At 33.8% G+C, this 16,716-nt stretch overlaps 1 protein-coding gene across 2 annotated transcripts in view; it reads left to right on the top strand.

Annotated features, from left to right (window-relative positions):
• The window catches only part of LOC128992970 (signal transducer and activator of transcription 5B), a 41,524-nt gene extending 25,962 nt beyond the window's left edge, over positions 1-15,562 (top strand). The window contains exons 13-18 of one of the 2 annotated variants that reach the window (XM_054416720.1): positions 781-936; positions 1,462-1,589; positions 1,860-2,015; positions 2,712-2,889; positions 12,378-12,515; positions 14,617-15,562. In XM_054416720.1, coding sequence (XP_054272695.1) covers positions 781-936; positions 1,462-1,589; positions 1,860-2,015; positions 2,712-2,889; positions 12,378-12,492 — 733 coding nt within the window. In that variant the 3' untranslated portion in view covers positions 12,493-12,515; positions 14,617-15,562. Of the gene's footprint in view, positions 1-780; positions 937-1,461; positions 1,590-1,859; positions 2,016-2,711; positions 2,890-4,937; positions 5,344-12,377; positions 12,516-14,616 lie in introns of those variants that run through there. The other variant, XM_054416726.1, reaches the window with a different exon arrangement.
• Positions 15,563-16,716: the final 1,154 nt, after the last annotated feature.

The following is a 16,716-nucleotide window of genomic DNA, read 5'->3' as shown; positions in this document are numbered from 1 at the left end:
AAAAACAAAAAATGTCCATAAAAGTGAAAAGTGTATATTAGTAATAAAACTAAAATATTGCTGGATAGTGGATGGTTAGTTATTGTTTTTGCTAAGCATTTTAATTTGTTGTGTATTATGCTATCACATCACTCTTGCTGTTGGTTTTTTGTTGCTGTTTGTTGTTTTTTGGCTTGTTGGTTGTTAATTCACATATTTTATTCTCTGTTTTTCAATGTCTAAGTTCCTATTGTCTGGTTTAAATTCCAATTTTGCACGTAAGTGTTGGTTTTTTTTGTCCTTGTTATCATCACTGTATTGACTATGTTAGTTAAACTGCCCATGTTAAGTTTATATTTCATTAGTTTATTCTTGTTACATTTTGCTTGTTGAGTCCTTTTTCCTCGTATAACTTATATTATTTATTGTTTAAATTCTAGTATTGCTCTGTTCTTTACTTATTATTTATATCATCACTGTTTGCATTTCATAGATATTTTAGCTATAGAATTACCTTTGCTACTGTCTGCAACATATAAATTAATGTATTGTTTGTAAAATGGTGTTTACTGTTGTGAATAAATGGTCAATCTTGTTTATTAAACCACCTTGAGGCCTGATAAAGACTCAAGATTCTAAAACAGGAGACTAGTTAGGGCTAGAAGGATTGCTCGATGGTAAAAGGTATATAAACCTCTTTGATTATAATTTAAGAGCAAATTGTTTTCATAGGTTATTAATTTTATTTAAGAAACTTTGAAAGTGTCTTGGAGAATTTTGAGAACAAGTTAATTGTTATAGGACCAATCAGCTGTCCGGAGATATCAACAACCTTCCTCTCAGCTGGTCCCAGTTTTGCAAAGAACCTCTGCAAGACAGGAACTTTACGTTTTGGGAATGGTTCTACGCAGTGATGAAACTCACCAGAGAACATTTGAAGGGACCTTGGATGGACGGGTGAGTTTGTAAAAATGGTTTTCCCGGGTTAAGTTAGCATTAAAGAAAGTAACCCAGAACGTACAAAAAAAATCCTACTTGTTTAAATGGGAAAGAATGGATGTGCCCAAGCTACTCTGATATCCCATGACAGCTACTGGATCGACCATGCTGAAATTTCACAGGAATAAAGCCAATATACAATAAATAGACAAGGAACCATTTTTACTTTGAAACTTCTAGGTATCCGCCTCACCGACATTCACAGTTGTCATATTTACTTTTACAAATATGCTTGATATTACAGTTCCCATGAAGTAGAAAGTGTTTGTTAATATTTCAAGTGGAATAATTAAGTTTAAAGTTTTGATTCTAAAATTGATTATAGCTATGTTACTGTTTCATACAGCAGTTCCAAAGAAGCCCAAAATATTCTGTACTGTGTCCTCCTTCCTTTGTACAACACGTGTATAGCAGCTATTAGTTAAATAATTAATGACATTTCATAAATTGATCGTCTGCTGATGAATTGTGACTTGTTTGTAGATTGATCCATGGATTCATTCGCAAGAAGCAGGCAGAAGAGATGTTGTCCACATGTGGAAGTGGAACATTTCTGTTAAGATTCTCCGATTCTGAACCTGGTGGAGTAACCATCGCATGGGTGGGAGGAGGTGAGGCAAACTTGTTGTTGTATAGTATCGTTAACCTTTTGGTTCTGGAGTAGAATTTCCTTCTATGTGAACCAGGACGTGAATGAGCCATGCGAATACTTATGAAGTTAAACGGGGCAAAGCCCGCGGGTACAGCTAGTTGATTATTCATATATTACAAAATTATTTATAAGTTTATGTTTTTAGCTTGGATTAAATAAATAAATATAGGATGGAGAGGACACAGCTAACTAAAAATTATTTATAAGTTTGTGAACTCCTCTGCTTCAGACTCCTCGGAGGTGTTTATGCTGCAGCCGTTCACCAGCAAGGACTTCACCATCCGTTCTCTGGCAGACAGGATCTCGGATTTGCCAAACCTCGTCAACTTGTACCCAGACATCTGCAAGGTTACAGCCTTCCAAAAATACTACACACCATTCACAGGTGGTTCAATTTAAAGCTTCTTTGATTTGTTGTTGTTGTGGTGGTTTTTGATATAGTGAGTCCTGTAGAAAAATTTGTTATAGGCCTAATGAGAAATGTTTATATTGTTAAAAGATATTTTATAAATATAGACATGTAAAAGCCTGAAGTTTTTATCGAGTTGAGCTTTAGTAAGATGACTGTGTTAACATGGGAAAATTTGTAATTGTATGTGAATTTGTTTGACGGGGAACATTTTTAATTTTTCCATAACTACTGTTTGTTCTCTTTTCACCTCAACGTGTCAACTAAAAAACTTCATTCGAGGAAGATTGTGACATTGCGGTGCACACGCAAGTCACCACAATTGTAAGAAATTATCAGGGATGTTGATGCCATGGTGGTAAATCATCACGAACATTCCTGTGATTGCTGGAGATACTAGAGGGGTTGTTGTGATCCCAGAAAATCATCACAGTTATTGCTATGACCACGGGAGATTATCACAGGTGATGACGAGGTCGCTGAAGATGATCACGGATGTTGCCACGATACCGGTAAATCATCATGGATGTTACCTGATGATGTCCCAGATTATCTCTTGACTGCTGGAGATGATAACAAATGTCATTGTTTACATATTTAAATAAATACTGGCAACCACTAGTAGACTAGTAGATTATTGGTTGTTTATCTGACCTTGTGTTGGTGTTGTAGACAACCAGCCGACGTCCAACAACGGTTACGTCAAGCCGCTACTAGTGACGCACATCCCTGGCATTGCTGGACAGATGGGCTCCTCCGCTGGGCTCAGTTACCCCAACACCCCACAGACAATGTTCCAGCCGCAGAGCCCCGATGCTGGCTCCGTCATGTCTGAATCGGGGGTGCCCAGGTAACAAGACATAAGGGGTGAAGGGCTGTAGGCCACAGGTTTGATTTTGTTTTGGATAAGAGCAAGATGTACATTGGGTGGGTCTTCTCAATAGGCAACTCATAAACACACACACAATCGAAATATTTCATGATCACTGGGCATTTTGTCAACCACAGAGAAGATTACAATGGTGACCTTCAGGTTGGCAACATTAAAAGTTCCTGCAAGTATGTTGTATGTACAAGATTCAGAGTAGCTAACTCACTGGTCAAGAAGCCCAAAGAGGAGTAAGAGGAATTATCTTAAGTTAAGGTTTGGGAGTCCCTCGATGTGAAAACCACTGATAAGATGCTTTCCGTCCGAGTTGGGAGCGATTGTGGTTAGGTATGGTTTTAAGAACTTTTGAAGTGAAGCACCGAACTATTTATTTTATATTGTGGTTGATTAAGTAAATGATTGGTTCGTCTTTGTAGCTTGCTTTAACATCTTGTCTGTATGTTCAATTGTTCATCCAAGTGAAAAACTGTAGGTAAGGCCTATGTATTGGGCTGAGTGCTGCTGGCACTATAAGTAGAAGTTGGAAGTGATAATTCCTCTTCCAACATCTTTCTTGAGCAGGTTTTAGACAGAACCAGTGAATTAGCTAGAATCTTGATCTTGTCTGTATAACCTGCAATTCTTATTTATTTGTAATAGGTTAAAACTACTGCTTTCTACATCACAATATAATGATCTTCCCACCTCTGAGATTGATGATGTGGTCAGTTGTCATGAAATATTTCAACTTTGTGTCCCTTAATAATGTGTTGCCTACTGAGTTCGCCCACTATACACCTTCTCTTCTCATCCAAAAACAAAATCAAACCTATTCTAGCCTATATCCCATTACCGGTAATACCTATAAACTATATGTTTTACAATTTAAATTTCCCAATAATTTGTATTTTAACTATTATATTTTATTTTACAAAGTACAAATTTCATAATAAAAGTTTTAGCTAATGTTACGAAGGTAATATTGTACCAACTGGGCGGGAAGCTGAGTGGTTTTAGTGCTCGCCTAATAATTGAAAGGTTGTTGGATCCATCCTAAAAAAGGTCAGTAGTTTTTTCTTGGTGTGAAACTAGACCCAAGTTGTAATTGATCATTGGGATTTAAATAAATGATCCTGGCTAATGACACAACTGATTTTAGCAACAAATCCACACAGATCTCACTCCAATTTACACTCATTTCTTACTTATTCATATTTGGGAATACACTCCTAGGGGGCATCCACCTCTCATTTGTTGATAATAATAATCATTTAGGGGTGGGAATATCTCATTGTTAATGTTTTTCAAAGAAAGTAGCCGACTGATCTTGAAAAAGATGTAGCCTTTAGAGAGAATCGGTCTACTCCTATCTTTCCTTGACTCATTTTTATTGGGACTTTTAGTGACACACCTTTGTGTTTCAAGCTTAGTTCCTACATAAATTTCAAGATAAGTCAGCTGTTTAAAATGTACCAATAACTTTTTATGCTTCCTATCAAATTGCATTCAATCAATTTACAAACTCTTACTTTTCGAATTTGTGGTCTTGCCAAGAACACTTGATTAATCTCTTTGCCACTTTATTTTATCTACACATCGAAGCTTTGACGACTTTTTAAAGTGATAAATTTCAATTAAAAGCAAAGTAGCTAGCTAGTGGTATTTAAAAAGGAGTTGAGTTCAGCTAGAAATACCTAAGAACTAAAGATTCCTACTTTATATCTTAGGAATTCTTCAGATTTGAGTTTCAGGGTTGACGCGAAATGTCAGTTTAAGTTCAAAACTGCTATTAGAAGATCAAAACTATATTAGAAATATTATTGTTATTTTTGTAACATTTTTATGTGTATCTAGTAACCCCTGGACTTTAATTCCTCAGGTAAGCTAGCTGAACCCTATTCCTTCCAAAAAAATGTTTACTTGACAGTCTACTTCAACTTTTTCTTTCATTGGTATTGACCAACACTGATTCTTGGAACTGAATAGATTATGGTAAAAAATTTAAAATGTGGTGGTGTTTGTTATTTTAGCTACCATTCAGTGCTGGAGCTATGAGGAAGAATGGGAACTTGGCTGTACATGTCCATGACTACATCGCCTTAAATCTTTCTCAAACAGTCTTGACCGAAATGCAGTTTTATCAGGCACATTATCACTTTCCAACGCTTGTGTTGGCCAAAAGACGACATTTTCTGGCTTCCCTTTATCAGTTTTAGACTTAAGCTGTATTTTATACAAAAGTGTTTCAGTTTTCATCAAAGATTTTTGCGTACAGAAGTAGACATTCCATCTATATAAACCAGCTGCCAATTAATTTACTCAAAAAGAACCTAGTTGAGTGAACCACTCAAAGAGTGCTCTTGAGTCTGTATGTTATTTTCTCTCGTAGTTTTTGTCACAGATAGGTGATTTGCCATAAAATATGGTTATAATTAGAGGTGTGCGGATATCCGAAAAATCGGGTCGGATTCGGTTCGGTTCGGATATCCGTATCCGAACCGAGCCCAAATTCGATATCCGATACTATCCGTTATATATCCGACTTTTTCGGATAGACAATATATTTTGACGTTTTGGACAGAAAACCTCCATAACCACCATTAGTTTCCCAGGACAAAATTACAGCAATACGTTTCCAACGACCTAACAGCAAACGGCAAAGAAGCCGTATGATGCAATACTGATAACTAGTTTAGTCGTTATCGGCTGTTTTGCTTTACGATTAGATTCGTCTGGAACGAACAGACATAAAGCAGAAAAGAACTACCATGGTCAAATGAAAGTCAACTCGTGCTTGTCTTGCTCCTGATACTAGGGGCGCTGCGTAATAGTTTTTTTACAGTACTGTTTCAAAGTAGAAAAATCTAGCCTACTACTGTGATGTTACGTAAACAATAGATTAAATGTTTCCCGAAAAAAGTCAGAATAGAAACAATAGAAAGGCAACACGATAGAAGGGTGGGAGGGGTTGGGCAATAACCTCGAAAGGAGCGCGGGTAGTGAGTCAAGTAGGACCGGAGGGGGAAGGGGTGGGTAAGACCTTGAAGCTATATATAGACTTGCACTACTTCCCTAAACAGAAAGGACTGGCCGGCGAGTGGTATTCCAATCACAGGACAAGATACGTTGTTTTTTGGGTATTCATTGCCCGGTTTGACTTTGGATTGTCTTACTGTGTAGAAACTTTGAATAATAAAAAATAAAGTTAGAACTAACCACGATTATTTAGCATTTATTGTGTACATATTAAATGATTAAACGATAGGGACCATGGATATATACAAACTTTTGTCGTGATTTTAATTTCAACATCAAAATACAATATTGCACAATCGTGATATTTTAGGTCATTGACCTTTATTATGCATCCGGTATTGCTGTTTCAGAAGAGAAGCACGTTGATAAATTATAAATTGATATTCCCGTAGTTAAAAAGAATTATTTTATAAACCTATAAAACAAAATCATAAAATCTTACATAAAGATAACAAAAAATAACGGAAATTGTAAAAATGGAATAAAGATAACAACGTCATTATTCTTTCTCTTTGTTCTTCTATTTCTTGGGTTTCCCTTATCACGCATTCAACGTCGTTATCAGCTTGTATGACATAGCGCACAGCAGGGGGTAAAACACTGAGTGCAGCCGAGCGGCACTAATGAGGGTCGGACCTTCTTGGGGGTGAACAATAGACGGCTTATCAGACCCTCCCCTCCCCTCCCCAGTGGTCTGGAGAAAGCTTGTAAACAAACTATTGCACAAGCGCGCGTGACTTGACATTGGGCTGCTTCAATTATAATTTTGTCAAATGAACTGTGATGTTTCAAAATCAAAAACAATAATTTGGGACCATACTGCTTAACAATAATGGACTGCAATTATTGTTGAACATACAATCCATTTTTAACAAACTAAGATTATACGATTCAAATAAAATTATAAAGATTATCTTGGTATTTTACTTGGGGTAATGAAGTTATGTCTAGGCTAGTGTAATTCTCGGTTCATCAAGGTTCTACTGAATTATGTTTGGCAGTGAATATGTGTAGAATGCAATTTATAAATTCAGGGATACACACCTTTTACACAGTTATAAAGTCTAATTGCCCAACATCAAATCGTGAGCTAGAGCCAATTTAGTGCATTAGTGATTCTACACTTGGCAAACCCACAAAATGCCACTTAAGCCCAATAATCCGTTCCAAAAACGTAAGGAAATACAATGTGAAAATAAACTTGAGATCGAACTCCTTGGCTTGTGAGAACCAGGAAACAAGATAAATCATAACCTCAAGTAAACAAGCCCAAACGTTTGACACCAGTCCTGCTGAGCTAAGGTGTTTGTGAAGATTTCGGCTGCTAGTGTACTTAATTCAAGCAACCAACTTTTGAAAATAAATGTTGTGAATTGTGATTTTCAAGAGAGAGAAAACTGTGGACTTGGCTAATTTGAAATTCTATAGTTCAAAATTGTCATTTAAGTTTATTTACACAGCTTTACATTGTTTTGTAGGTTAAAAATACATATGCAGCTTATTATTAACCGCGCCGAACTATCCGAATCCGAAAATATCCGAATCCGAACCTCCCAATATCCGATCCGATCCGAACCGAGCTTCAACTATCCGATCCGAATCCGATCCGAAATGAAATTTCACTATCCGCACACCTCTAGTTATAATAAGTTTTCAAACCAGTTTGACTTGGTTAAAAAGTTTATGTGTTTAACGTATGCCATGATGTACACTAGCGAACTCTGCCGTTGGTTCAATTCAACTACGTCCATTTTAATTTTAGACAACTTTGATATTGATGGGATATCTAGTTCAGTCAGATTTCATTTACATTTTTTGTGCTGTTTTCACAATTGACATATGAAATTAGGTCCAATTGAAAATTTTATCCTAGTGATTTTAATATAAAGTTATTTATCGTTCTTCCTCCACCCTATGGCTCTATATGAGTTAAATTAACTTTTTCGCAACAAGTTTTTCAGTTGAGAATGTTACGATAAAACTGCATGTTGCGTCACTTTGGCCAGTAGACATGTTGAGTTTCGTAAAACCAAATATTAGACTATCATTTAATTTGTAGATTCGCTCTAGTTACGTTGTATCTCTTTTGTAAAATTTATGTTCCTATTCTCTTCTTCCAATGTGTTTTTAAAACTTTTTGTAAATTTTTCATTCTCTTTACTTTGTGTAGATTTGTATTTTTAAGTGCGAGTGCTGTGAGTTGTATCACTCAATGGACATATCATGACCAGAGTAACAGAACCAACTAGTATTATAACCGTTTTCCATCGTAACCGGCGAAGACTGTAACAACAACGACTGTTAACCGTTTCCATCTCACAAGCGTTACGGTAGACGCACAAAAGGCACTTATTGTCGTAATGCTGTTGACTGTGTAGTTGGTTAATTAATGTGTCATTACTATACAATAAATTTGTGGGATTTGATAACACAAATAATATTTGAGTGCCAAATGATTTAGTTTGAAATAAGTTTCATTATATTTTTTATATTTAGCATTTTGAAATAGTCTAAAAACTGTATTTGCCATAAAGTTGTCTTCTCGATATTTCCTGACAAATGTATAAGAGATATTAATGTCACACTTATCCTAAATGTTTGTATCACTGCACCATATTTTTTACTTAAAGTAAGTTTGCTTTAAAAAAGCAAAATGGATGATTTTTCTTGATTTCGTTTTTTTAGATTACATTCCTAACACTTGTAACCATTTTTAATTACAAAATGATTGTCATTTAAGCTTTGTTTTTGTGAGCATACTTTGATGTCTCTAAACCATTTATTATGGTTTGAAACATTAAAATTATGATAGACTAGATATTATATTAATAAAACGGATGTAAAATTTGACGTATTTCTACTGACACACCACCTTTCAGTGTTTCCATTCTGTTTTTTGATCGCAAGGGTAGTTTTGATTGTCAGGACTGCTATTGTTATCTACCGAACCTTAAGCTAGTTCCCTCGCTTTTTTCAAAGTCTCAAAACCTTACTCCTTTTTATACTGATACTTAATTTGATCACAATGCGCTTAGAAAACATCTGTGAAAAAAATAAAAATTCTGTCTAATCTTGAAGCTTTAGAATTTTTTTGAAATATTAACATCCTTAAAATCAGTTTGTCAGGTTAATTCACAAATGTTTACGCAAATATTCAACTGCTGCTGTTATTGATATTTCATTGATAACCACTCTGATCTGAACTGACAAAGTAATGAACAATTTGTCCTTTTACTAATAAAGGAATCTAACGATAGACAGTTTAATACCGTACCAACTGTACAGAGTGTCTTGTACTTACAGTTGTTGCGTTATCTTATTGTTACCTGCATTTCACCTTATCCACTATACTTGGCTGTTATTTTTGTCTACAAACTACCGAATCTGCGTAGTTTTCCGTCCTCGTGAACACTTCTTCTGTTGTTGTTCTAATTGACAATTTCTTAAACATTTAACTGTGTAAAACTTACAAACCCGATTCAGCTTAGCCGTCCTCTTAAAATACTTGTATAGTCGTTGTTCAGTTACTTTGAAATTCCAGAATTGTTAGCTGCCCAGTAGCTTCTTTCTGTTCATGAATGTTTGACGTATAAATATATGTTTGTCTCGTAGAACAGCTTGCTTTAGTGGTAACCCTGTTTAATTTTGATTAATAATGACAATACTTTTTATTCAAGAGTATTTCACACTTATTTATTATATCACTTTAACTTACATTGACAGACACTTCCTTCCGTTTTTTATCAGACCACAATAAATTCCTGACTGTTATTTCAGTTTCAAATGTTTCAATGGATATTGATATGTTATGTGATGTTAGTAATCTATGTGATGTGGAATTTATGTAGTGTTAGCTAAATAAAATGTTTAGAAATATTTTCAAAGTTTAGCTCTTTAATCTTATTGTTGGATGTGCCTCGAAATGTGCTTTTGAATGTATTTGGTTAGGTTAGGGTAGAATAAGTGTCTTATAGGTCGGTGTAAGATTTGTTAGTTAACACACTGACCAATGTTAAATGTGATCGGATATTTAACCCCTTATCGCACACATTCCGTCTTTTTACAAATGTAACATAAACAGTTTAGGTTAACTTTTTTGGGGGTTATCTGCTTTTTTAATACCACAGAGAAGTGAAGTGCAGAGGAAACGACTACGCTTTCAGCTCTAGTATGTTGTGCTGAAAATAATACTTGTGACGAGTAATATTTGACCACTGTGTGGAAGTTACTATGGCACAGGGTCTTCCTCCACCGTGAGCGTTATAGTACATGAGGACGAGGGGAGGGTGTTAGAATTTGTCCTAGACACCAGGGACAATTGCTAGACACCACTTAGGTGTGCCGTTGGATGTTTCATTGAGGGGGGGGGTTGGACTGTCCTAGACACCAGCGACTATTGCTAGACACCACTTAGGTGAACCGTTAGATGTTTCGTCTGTACCTTATTTCTCTGTGGTACTACAGATTTATAACCATTGTTAAGTAGGATGGGGTTTGAATAGAAACTGTAACTCTGAACTAATTTTATAAAACCGATAACTTCTAAAAGTCAATGTCTTTATTTTGTTTAAGTAGCTGTACTTAATTGTTTTGTGTGTTCAAAGTTAAACTGCATTCAAACTCCATGGAAACGGAGGGATTTTTACAATACAATGGAGCTAAGTAATTATAGGCCTGCAGATATGTTTAAATGTCGGACTGTAATAGTATCATTAGGTTAAACAGTACTATAGTTTCTTCTAAGGAACACCAAACAGATTGCATTTAAAATACATTCTGTATAAAGAGGACCAATCATTACATATTCAAAAATTAGGTTATATTTAATGTTGATATTTTATATTCAAGTAAAATACTAGAGAATATCTTTTGCCATTTTATACTGTAACATTCATCCATAGACTGAAACGGATCAATTTAGTCAATGAAACTAGTTAATTTTTGCCATGGTTTGTTCGTGTGGGTTTTCAATAAAACTGTCCTAGTAAAAACTTGTTATTTTGAATCTTATGGCTATATTTAAATTTGTTTATTCAACTTATTGAGTGATAAAGGATTATTAAATCAATTTAGATAGGTCAGTTTTTTACTATGGCACAAATTTTATATTTTAGTTATATATGGCTAGACTCACTATTAGTTAAGCTGACAAAATAGAAATTGCATCATTTTTACAGCTCTTGTGACCGAACCATCAGCATTTTTGTTGGCATTCCAAATGTTGTAAGACAATTAATCAAATTATTTTCTGGTATAGTTTTGTTTGGTTAAGGTAATTCTCCAATAGGGAATCCAGCGTAAAGTTGGATTTATTGATTACCATTGTAATTCTTATTTCTTACACAAAAAGTTGTGTTTTAGGAAAATGTATTTTGTTACTTTTTATTAAAATATGTTTGTATATTATATATATATTTTATATTTTTGTTTGTATGGATATTTTACTTTCTCTATGGTTGTCATCCTGTGAGATGGTGTAATGTTAAGATTTTGTATTTGTTCTCTTTGACTAAACAATATTTTATAAATGTCACATACAGGGTTTTATGCCTTAGCAAATACCAAAAGCTTGATTTTTACTTAGGATATCAGATACGATTAAATATTTTGGATTTTTTTTGCTGTAAACATATCAAATTGCTCTTTTTATGTATTTTCTGTAAAAGTGATCGAAAATTTTTTGATTTGTTTATCTTTAACCCATTTAGAACTAAAAGGGAGAACATTTTCAGCCTCAAATATACACAAAGTAAATTATTTCAACTAAGATTTCTTTAAACTAACAGTTGGATCTCCCCTAGATCTTTGTGTGTTCCGTTGCATGAGGCCACTCGTTGTATCGTCAATGTTATCATTGTTATCTTGCTCATAATCTTATAAAGTCGGTTCGCCGAACACTGACGTTTTCTCTGCTCAAGTTTCATAAAATTGCCTTACTAGGCCTAACTGTTACGATGTTAATGTTGCACTGTCAAAGAGCTTTGCCGTTAGTTTTTAGAAGATATATTTACTGTATGTTTCACAACCCTTAGGATGTTAAATGTTATCTAGATGTATGTTTCTATCAGTTTGATTTCGATTCTCAATATTTTACAGATGTTATTGATTTGTAACTTAAGTTATGAACTTATGGTGCTTTTACGAACGCCACTGCGTTAGTATTTATGTTATTTGTTATAAGTTGACACTTTATAATTTGTTTTGTTTAACGTGTGCAATTTTTAGTATTTGTACTTTTCTTAAATGTACTTATCAGATTATAGTGTTGGAAAAGGCCTGTTATTGGTATTTGTTGTGCTCCCTGTTCCCTGGGTTTTGTGTTCATTGTCGTCTCGTTCCCTGCCGAAAAACACACAGGTAGACACAACAAATGTCAGTAACCTGTCCGAATCCGTCCGAACATGTTCTAACACGTTGTGTCTGTCTGTTGGTAGTTACGCTGGCGGTTGGAACGAGGACAATGAATTCAGCAGCATTATTGAGGATTTTAATTACGACCAATTCACTTACGAGTTTGGTCCGTTCAAGACTGAGAACAGCATGTCATAAGGCCAGTCGGAAGAGTCTAATCGGTATGTAAGATGATCTAAAGTAAAATCAATTGCACAGTACATGAAATACATTAACTTAAAATGATTGTTTATGCTTTACTCCTCATGAAATTAAGACTATGAATTAAATGATTTTTTAACTTATGACTCAGACAACATGATGAGTCAAAGTTATTACTTTGTTGATAAAAACCCATTATGCCTGGTTTTGTGTGAGGCATAAACCAAATGTCAGATAAAGTGATTGAAGTAAAGTAGACCTTGGTAATCCAGCTTGAACGGGCAGTCGGATTCAGGAAAAGGCCAGATCACCAAGAGGCCATTTTAGTAAATTAGAGTTTCCATTAGTAAATTTTAGATAGTCTAAGTTCCTGCAAAAAGTTAAAAGTTTTAAGCGAGCAAAAAAAAGTACTAAATTGCTTCACATTTAATATGAAATTTTATAGGTACATGCTATTTATTTTGCGTTTACAATATGATTTTTTTGGGAACAGAATGAACAATGAGTCTGATTACTAGGGTTTGGGTTAGCGAGGTTCTACTGTAATTTTTTTCCTAAAACTCATTTACGTATCTTACTAGCCAAATGAATAAGGCAATTTTTTATCATATCTATTCATCTTTTCATATTAGAATTTAACAGCTCAAAACAAAAAAATCCTCATCTTGCGCTTTAGGTTTCAAATATTTTCCTTAAAAAGGTATAAAAAAATGTTGAGTTAAGAAATTTGTTTTAACTTCTTAAAATTGGACTTGTAGTGTTTACTTATCGAAACTGTGCCAATGCCTATCTCAATTAAATTCCATTTTGTAGCCCCTGAACTGCGTAGTATAGACCTAACTATTACGTACCTCGTCTTGCAGTTCAAATATAGTGTTTGAAGTCCACTACATATGTTTGCCAAATATGGCATTCTCAAGTCGTTACAGAAACATTTTATCCAAATTGGACTCGTCAACATGTTGCTTCAAATAAAATATAAAAAAAACACTATATTTGAACTGCAAGACGAGGTACGTAATAGTTCCTATCTCAACTTGTCAAACTAAACCTTTTTTGTCTTGCTCCAATTCAGATAAAGTGCAAATCAACAAAAAAGATCATATGGAATCTATTTTTTTCTTCTTTTACGGTGTATAAAAAGAGTATTTGGGAATAACACACCTTTCTATCACTATACCAGAACCAAAGTAGATATCAAAAGTCCAGATAACTTGACGAACAGCTGTCAAAGACAAATACCTTTTGTAGCAATAATTCCTGCTACTTGTTTGAGCTGCTATCTTAGAAAATAAAAACTATTTTACGGTTATTAGTGTAGAATGGAATAGCTGAAGCATGTTCAGAGTGTTGAAAAAAACCTCAGAGTAAACCTACAACTCTTGGGAAGAAAAGGTAGGTTAATAATTGTCAACCACGTTTCACCTGCGTTATTCGATTGTGTGATAAGTGGTGAACAAACACTATTGTGAAATATGCAATATGCACCTAAAAAGAAGATTGTGGAATGGGTAAGAAAAGAGTATGTCTTTAAAATTATTAAAGGGTAAGTATATTTTAGCAACTAATTTTAGAAAAGAACAATAATACATGCTTGTTAGTTGATGTTTTTTCTTCTTTTTTTGGTAGATTTTAAGTATACGTTTTTTTAAATTTTTCTATAAACTAATTTTTAACTTTTACGGTTGAAAACAAAACTTATTATACATTTTACTATTCTTGAATTGGAATTTAATTTATGTTCTTTGAATGCTGTTTTAGGTACTTGTAGGTCCAAACAAAAGATTTGTTTTGTGCAACTTGAAAATTGTTAATGCTGAATCAGAAAAATCTCGAATTATCCTTGAACTTTATTTTTATGAGACGTTGGACAACATGTAAGAGATTGACGTACATAGATCAAAAATTAAGAACGGCAGAAATAGTTTTCATACTTAAATTAACAACATTTTTTGCGCAAGATTGAGGAGTCCCAAATATCGTCTTCTCCGGATATTTAGAGACCTTGCTACACTCCTGATAACTGACTCACAAAGTATAGGTAATACTTTAACACTAATACTTTTCGTTTTCTGTAATAAAATAATAAGTTTCTGTTCTGATTTAACAATGTTTTTGCAGAATTTCTATCAACCCTACTGTGATTGATCTTCTTGTGAAACTTCTGGATTGTTTTACCACGAGAAAACCTTTTGATTTGAATTTGACGCTGTAGAAAACTGCAAGCGTGTGAAAATGGGAAGTTTGTATAGAGCGCCGAGTTGTAGAATCAATGTGATGGCTATGGTAGTCGTGTAATCTAGAGTGGTATATTTTAAAAGTTTAAGTAGTTTTAAATTTTATTCTATCAGATAGTTCAATGAAGAAAAATTGAAGTTACGTTATTTATTTTACTGTTATTGCTTATTGTTGTACGGGTTACAACTTTTTTAAAATTTGTTTGTCAAACAAATTTGATTTGACAAAAAGAATTTTTGGTAGAAATTTTATTTAGGTTGGTAGAATTGTAGTGCAAAATAGCCTAGATCATAGAATTTTAAAATGTTGCGACAAAAGTTATGGTACAAGATGTGTCCTTCATAAAAGTTCAAACTATGATTATAAGTTTTAAATTTTTGGTTTATGATATTAATCAAAATCAACTTAACATTTTCTATACGCTAGAAAACATACATATTTTATTGTTGTTTAAATCTAATAGTACTTTTAATAACTGTTCTCAATTTTATGTGCCTTCCTAGCTATATTTTATTTTAAGCTTGAATAAAGGTGTATGGTAGTGCATTGTGATTGTTATGTAGGTACAAAGTAAACTTATTAAATGGCATGATGTAAATGGTCTGTAAATATAGGTAGGGTTTATTGTCAACGTTCGGCTGTTGCTTAAAAAACAATCAACGAGTGATTTGTGATTTTTCATTAGCCTGTATTTGTTAAGTATAGTTTCAATGTATCAACTAGGCTAGGTTTCATCATATAAAAATAGAGATGTGAAATGATTTGTTATGAATGCAGAAGTAATAAATACAGTAGGCCTACACTTTGGGTTAGAAGTCTAATACATGTATGAGGGGAGGAGCAGCTAGAAATTGGTTTATAAGGAGAGAACGAAGGGTTTCTGGTACCTAGTGGCTTTTGGTATAAACGATTAATTAGAGATGGATAGGATTCTACTTTAGTTTGGGATGGGACAGGACAGGATTTTTATTCTCATCCAGATTTCTGGGACAGGGGTTTTCTTCCTGTTACAATAGCTTCTTTTAAAATTCTTGTGTAAAACTTTGTGATAGTTTGGACAAATCCCGTCCAGAGAAAATCCTGAATTGAATGGTATCCCGCCCCGAAGATCAGAAATATATTTTCCTGAAAAATTTGTTAACTGTCTTGGTCCGTCCATCATTACAAATACCCCTTGTTCTTCTGTATTGTTACTTCTGTATGTGCGATTTGGTACAAAAATTATTCTGCTACTCTTGGTAAATCTGAATTAAAGAATTATTATATACTTAGGTAAATGTTCGTTTGGAAAGAAACTTGATCTCAAAAAATGTAAAATATTATAAAATCTACTAAACACTGGATTGTGTTCACTGATGACACAGTAGTCTTTCAATCAAGTCTTAGCTAATAATTCACAGAAGTAATTGAAGATATGCATTTATTCATGAAAACAATCATCAAAATGTAACATTGGGTTGGTGGTTAAGGTTTCTTATACTAAATAGCTTCTTGATCAGCATCGTACGTTTACCTGAAAGAAAAAAAATATGTCAAATAACACTTATAATGATATATTTACTCTTATACTGTTCACTCACAAGACGGTAAATACATATAAACGATGGTATGTGGAGATCGATTTTGATTGGACATTCCAATCATCATCAGACCCAATAGGCGAATGAAATCGATCACCACTTACCATCTTTTATATATATTTACCATCTTGTGAGTAAAAGTGTAAATATATTATCAAAAGTGTTATTTGACATATTTTTTGTGCCTTCAAGTGAATTTAACTGAAAGTGTTAATTTTATTACGTAAATATAACATAATATAAATCAAACACCATATCTAGTTATCGTGTAGTGCACTAGGGTTGTTTTTTGAATTTTTGTAGATCCCGAACATATGTGATCAGTAACTCGCACCTCGTTTAGTTCAGAACTGTTAGTTTGATAAATCTATGAGAGATATTTTTTTTGCTGTTTGGACGGATA

Source organism: Macrosteles quadrilineatus, unplaced genomic scaffold, assembly GCF_028750875.1.
Source record: "Macrosteles quadrilineatus isolate MER2022 unplaced genomic scaffold, UCM_ALF_1.0 Scaffold_1__1_contigs__length_201487025, whole genome shotgun sequence".
NCBI classification, from domain to species: domain Eukaryota; kingdom Metazoa; phylum Arthropoda; class Insecta; order Hemiptera; family Cicadellidae; genus Macrosteles; species Macrosteles quadrilineatus.
Note: the sequence above shows the minus strand (reverse complement) of the source record. Positions and strands in the feature narration are given on the sequence as shown.